The sequence below is a fragment of the Mus caroli genome, chromosome 11 (assembly GCF_900094665.2).
Source record: "Mus caroli chromosome 11, CAROLI_EIJ_v1.1, whole genome shotgun sequence".
Classification (NCBI taxonomy): Eukaryota; Metazoa; Chordata; class Mammalia; order Rodentia; family Muridae; genus Mus; species Mus caroli.
The window spans coordinates 91884739-91891212 of NC_034580.1; the positions used below are offsets into that span (position 1 = coordinate 91884739).

The 6474-nt window shown below is 45.6% G+C and overlaps 1 protein-coding gene across 1 annotated transcript in view; it reads right to left on the minus strand.

The window, feature by feature from the left end:
- The window catches only part of Calcoco2 (calcium binding and coiled-coil domain 2), a 26483-nt gene extending 20409 nt beyond the window's left edge, over positions 1-6074 (minus strand). The window contains exon 1 of the mRNA XM_021175952.1: positions 6063-6074. Within this exon, the coding sequence (XP_021031611.1) occupies positions 6063-6074 (12 nt within the window). The remainder of the gene's footprint in view (positions 1-6062) is intronic.
- Between the last annotated feature and the right edge of the window lie 400 nt (positions 6075-6474).

Below are 6474 nucleotides of genomic sequence, written 5' to 3' on the forward strand. Positions count from 1 at the left end.
AAAAAAAAAAAAAAAAAAAAAAAAAAGTCTGTTAAGTTATAATATAACATCTCAAAATTATTCTTCTAAGCTCCATCCATGGCCACCTGAGGCACTGACAACTTTTCCATTTGGGCTGCCTAGAGCAACCTACAGTTACAGGACACAAGTGGCCAGAGCCCTGGAAGGCCATGGTGGGTGACACAGAAAGGCTAGGTTTGGAACCTCAGCACACTGGGGTGACAGGTCTGGGTACCACAGCGAACCCATACATAGGGCCACTGCTCCAGGACCCTGACTCCTGTCAGAGACGAACCTCGCAGGTCTGGTCTCTGGAAAAACCAACCAGGGCTTCTCAGGACTCGAAAGGGGTCCGACGCCCTCCCAAACCCACTGTGGGTAACCGGAGCACTCCAAGAAGGCCTAGGGTGACGCTGAAGCCCCCACACCCTGCCCTGCCTGTAGACCCTGTCTCAAGGTCTGAATTTCGGGATCCAAGGGCTCAATTGCACCCCTTAAGGTACTCACCGGGCACAGCAGCCAGCAGCAGCAGGGGACAGAAAGGCGGGTGGCCAGAGTTTAAGGACTGAAAGGATGGTCAAGCCCGGCTCACTGAGTCACAGCAGTTATAAGCGCCGCCCCGCCCTCGCCGTGGGACACCTGGGACGTTTAGTGCCTTTTTTGACAAGCTGGATTTGCCTTTTTTATTACCCCTATAGCAAACTGGTTTTTTGTTGTTGTTCTTGTTTGTTTATATTTTAATTTGCTCAAAGCTCATATCCTTGAAAGGGCATTGAGAGTTTATCTAGGGCTGGGCGGTGGCACACGCCTTTAATCCCACCACTCTGGAGACAGAGGCAGGTGGATTTCTGAGTTCCAGACCAGTCTGCAGCCTGGTCTACAAACATGACAGTCAGGGCTATACAGAGAAACCCTGTCTCAAAAAATCAAGAGAGAGAAAGAGAGAGAGAGAGACAGAGACAGAGAGAGAGATACAGAGAGAGAGAGACAGAGAGAGAGAGACAGAGAGAGAGAGAGAGAGAGAGAGAGAGTTTATCTTATTTCTCCTGCCTCTTCTTAACACTTTGGTCACTAATAGTCCTATAGCTGCAAATGACACTCTGGCATTTTAGTCTGATACACACACACACACACACACACACACACACACACACACACACACATCAGGCTTGGTTGTAGATACCTGTAATTCCAGTTTTTAAGCACAGGAAGACAAGAAGGTCAGCAGTTCAGGGTTAGATTTGGTTGCAAACCAAGTTTGAAGTCAGCCTGGACTATCTGAGACCTTGTCTATTAAAAAAAAATAATGCTCACTCCTGTCCTGAAAGAAAATCTGTTAAAATCCTTTTTGGGTCTTCTGTGACTTGACTCAAAAAGTCTTTTTTTTATTTTTTTTTGATCCCATTTTATATGTATGAGGGGATGTTGCCTGCACATATATGTGCTCAGGGGGTCAGAAGACGACATTGGATCGCCTGGAAGTGGAGTTATGGATGGCTGTGAACCACCATGTGGGTGTTGTGAACCTAACCCAGGTGCTATACAAGAGCAACAGATGCTCTTTTTTTTTTTTAAAGATTTATTATTATGTAAGTACACTGTAGCTGTCCTCAGACACACCAGAAGAGGGTGTCAGATCTCATTACGGATGGTTGTGAGCCACCATGTGGTTGCTGGGATTTGAACTCACGACCTTCAGAAGAGCATTCAGTGCTCTTAACCGCTTGAGCCATCTCTCCAGCCCGCAACTGATGGTTAATCACTGAACCATCTCATTAACCACGTGGTTATGTGTTTGAGAGAGGACCTGTTTTGGGCCAGCTTTGAACTTATGGAGAGAAAGTTGCCCTTGTGCTCTAGAGCTTTCTGGTATCCTCAGGTCCTGAAGGGAAAGGCACGTGACTTCCTCATTAAACTTCTCTCTACTGTAGACACAGAAGGGGCAGACTCTCTCTCCCCTTCAATCTTTCATTTTCTTTCCATGTTTTTGTTTTGTTTTAAGACAGGGTTTCTCTGTGTAGCCCTGGCTGTCCTGGAACTCACTCTGTAGACCAAGCTGGCCTCGAACTCAGAAATCCACCTGCCTCTGCCTCCCAAGTGCTGGGATTAAAGGCATGTGTCACCACTGCCTGAATTGTGTGATTCTTATCACAAGCATGACTTTGAACTCAAGGCAGTCCTCCTGCCTCAGGCTTTCAGGTGCAAGGATTACAGATGTGAAACAACACCACCATGGCTGCTACCTTTTTTTTTTTTTTTGTAATTACCCATAGGAGCCAGGCAATGGTGGCGCACGCCATGTAGAGAGAAACCCTGTCTCAAAACAAAACAAAACAAAACAAAACAAAACAATACAAAACAAAACTTACCCAGAGGATACCAAATGCATGTTGCCTATGGAAGATTAAGTTCTGAAAAGTCCCTTCCTTTCTCAGAGGCCTTCTGACCGTTTGAATCTGGAAGAAAATGCCTGTGTCACTTAACCAGAGCATTTATGCTTCTGAAGTACTTTTAGATTTCAGACAGGGAGAGAAACATTCTAATTCTGCCTTCTAGGAACATCTTGGGTACCCTCCAGCAGGCTCTCTGAGTGCCTCTCCTCATGTCTGAGGATATCAGATTGGTAAAATGGTTCCATCAGAGAGTCACTTGTTGCACAATCCCAGGGACCCAAATTCTATCCCAAAGTCCAAGGAAAGGCAGAGAAAGAAAACCAGCAGGGCAAAGCAGCCTGCTGATCTACATGGGCACAGCGCTGCTACCAATGCCCTTCACCTATTATCATGAACTCACAGGCACGCACTCTATTAACAATAAACAGATTTTAATTTTTGAAAATAAGATTTGAGAAAATCAAGGTCTTTCTGTACACACCTAGGCAAAAGGATGTCAAATCTATTAAGATTGAGAAAATAGCTGAGCCTGGTGGTAGTGGCAGTGGTGGCACACGCCTTTGATCCCAGCACTCAGGAGGCAGAGGCAGATGGATCTCTGTGAGTTTGAGGCCAGGCTGGTCTACAGAGTGAATTCCAGGACAGTCAGGAAACCTGTCTCACCCCCCACCCCCGCCTAGCTACCCCCCCCCGTCCCCCCAAAAAAGGCAAGGAAGACTTGCCAATCAGGATCATACATGCCTATAATTTTGGCACTAGGGAGGCAGAGGCAGAAGGATCTTTGAAAGTTTGAGGTAGCCTGGTCTATACTGTAGTAGAATTTTAGAAGAGCCATTGCACCTGGCTTTTACTCCTGCTTGAAGGTCACATAACCTTGAGGTAATCGGCTTGCAAATGATCAGTGATTGTGATCTGAGATTCTAGGGGTTGCTTTGCTTAGGAATTTTCAGTCTCTTAGCATATAATCACAGTCACTGGACAGTCTTCCAATACCTAGAAGCCGAATAATGACTGGGTTTGTTTAGATAATGGTTCCTTTAGAAACTGCCTAGATCAGATAAGATATTTTAGCATTGCAGAATTGACTTGCTAAAAGACCTTTTAACAATCAAAAATCTGCCCTCTGCGGAAAATGTCCTCCTTCTGCTTGTCTGGAGTAACCCAGAATAACTCTCTGTATAATCAGTTCTGGGCCAACCAGAGTTACAAAGGGGTCCTTGCCTCAAAACCAAAACAAAACAGGAGGCTGGAGACCTGGCTCAGTGGTTTAGCATATTTGCTCTTGTAGAGACTCTGGGTCTGATTCTCAGCATGCATGAGGTAGGTCACCTGCATGGTAGGTCCCGAGCTATCTGTAACTGCAGTTCTAATGGGTGCCTACTTCTTACTTCCTTGACATCCTCTTTTGACTGTCTTGGGAACCAGGCTTGCAAATGGTGTCTAGACAATAAAGAGAGGCAATACACTCACAATAATGAAATAATAGGTTTAATTAATGTTCTTTCCCTTTTTTGCCATACCCCATGTGACTTGGTCTTGGAACCCTGACTGGAGGCAGTGAGAAAATGAGAGTGGACAGAAGTCCAGACCATGCCTAGAGAAGCTGCGGTCAGGTGGGCTGTGTGAACTCTGATGGAGCACCCCACCACCACCCCAGAACCTCAGAATGATAGCCACCCTGGTGGCACACGCCTTTAATCCCAGCACTTGGGAGGCAGACGCAGGCAGATTTCTGAGTTCGAGGCCAGCCTGGTCTACAGAATGAGCTCCAGGACAGCCAGGGCTATACAGAGAAACCCTGTTTCGAAAAAACAAAAAAAAAAAAAAAAAAAAAAAAAAGTCTGTTAAGTTATAATATAACATCTCAAAATTATTCTTCTAAGCTCCATCCATGGCCACCTGAGGCACTGACAACTTTTCCATTTGGGCTGCCTAGAGCAACCTACAGTTACAGGACACAAGTGGCCAGAGCCCTGGAAGGCCATGGTGGGTGACACAGAAAGGCTAGGTTTGGAACCTCAGCACACTGGGGTGACAGGTCTGGGTACCACAGCGAACCCATACATAGGGCCACTGCTCCAGGACCCTGACTCCTGTCAGAGACGAACCTCGCAGGTCTGGTCTCTGGAAAAACCAACCAGGGCTTCTCAGGACTCGAAAGGGGTCCGACGCCCTCCCAAACCCACTGTGGGTAACCGGAGCACTCCAAGAAGGCCTAGGGTGACGCTGAAGCCCCCACACCCTGCCCTGCCTGTAGACCCTGTCTCAAGGTCTGAATTTCGGGATCCAAGGGCTCAATTGCACCCCTTAAGGTACTCACCGGGCACAGCAGCCAGCAGCAGCAGGGGACAGAAAGGCGGGTGGCCAGAGTTTAAGGACTGAAAGGATGGTCAAGCCCGGCTCACTGAGTCACAGCAGTTATAAGCGCCGCCCCGCCCTCGCCGTGGGACACCTGGGACGTTTAGTGCCTTTTTTGACAAGCTGGATTTGCCTTTTTTATTACCCCTATAGCAAACTGGTTTTTTGTTGTTGTTCTTGTTTGTTTATATTTTAATTTGCTCAAAGCTCATATCCTTGAAAGGGCATTGAGAGTTTATCTAGGGCTGGGCGGTGGCACACGCCTTTAATCCCACCACTCTGGAGACAGAGGCAGGTGGATTTCTGAGTTCCAGACCAGTCTGCAGCCTGGTCTACAAACATGACAGTCAGGGCTATACAGAGAAACCCTGTCTCAAAAAATCAAGAGAGAGAAAGAGAGAGAGAGAGACAGAGACAGAGAGAGAGATACAGAGAGAGAGAGACAGAGAGAGAGAGAGAGAGAGAGAGAGAGTTTATCTTATTTCTCCTGCCTCTTCTTAACACTTTGGTCACTAATAGTCCTATAGCTGCAAATGACACTCTGGCATTTTAGTCTGATACACACACACACACACACACACACACACACACACACACACACACATCAGGCTTGGTTGTAGATACCTGTAATTCCAGTTTTTAAGCACAGGAAGACAAGAAGGTCAGCAGTTCAGGGTTAGATTTGGTTGCAAACCAAGTTTGAAGTCAGCCTGGACTATCTGAGACCTTGTCTATTAAAAAAAAATAATGCTCACTCCTGTCCTGAAAGAAAATCTGTTAAAATCCTTTTTGGGTCTTCTGTGACTTGACTCAAAAAGTCTTTTTTTTATTTTTTTTTGATCCCATTTTATATGTATGAGGGGATGTTGCCTGCACATATATGTGCTCAGGGGGTCAGAAGACGACATTGGATCGCCTGGAAGTGGAGTTATGGATGGCTGTGAACCACCATGTGGGTGTTGTGAACCTAACCCAGGTGCTATACAAGAGCAACAGATGCTCTTTTTTTTTTTTNCTGGTCTACAGAGTGAGTTGCAGGGCAGCCACAGCTATACAGAGGAACCCTGTCTGGAAAAAGCAAAAAAAAAAAAAAAAAAAAAAAAAAAAAAAGAAAGAAAGAAAGAAAGAAAGAAAGAAAGAAAGAAAGAAAGAAAGAAAAAACCAACAAAAAACAAAACCAAAACAAGGGGAAGAAAGAAAAAGGAACTAAAGAAAAGAAACATTGGATAAATTATTCCTTTGTTTTCCCTTTATATATGGCTATGGGGATTCACAACCAGGCCAGCAGGCTTATATAGCTAGCATCTTTACCTGCTGCGCCATCTTGCTAGCCCAGAGAAACTGGAATTTTATGTCACTTAAATCGAAAGACACAGGTAAATGTAAGTCTTAGTTTAGATCACCGAGTCTGGGTGAACCAGGTGTGGACAACTGGAAAAAGGAGGCACTAGCAGCAAGTTTAAGAGAGCCTCCTTTGATCCTAGTTACTTTGTAGCAATCGGTACTTTGCCCAGCAGGCGCTGGTGGCAAGTTTAAGACCTTGCTAGTTCTAATTACTTTGTAGCAGTGTTATCCTTACCTTCCTCTTAACTCCTGCCCTGCCAAGCCTGACCCTGACCTGAAATGCCTCAGGGTTTTGAACTTTGAATTCTGGAAAAAGAGAATAGGGAAGGATATTTCTCCCTGTATTTAGTTTCCTGTCTCTGAAACATAGACTTTATAG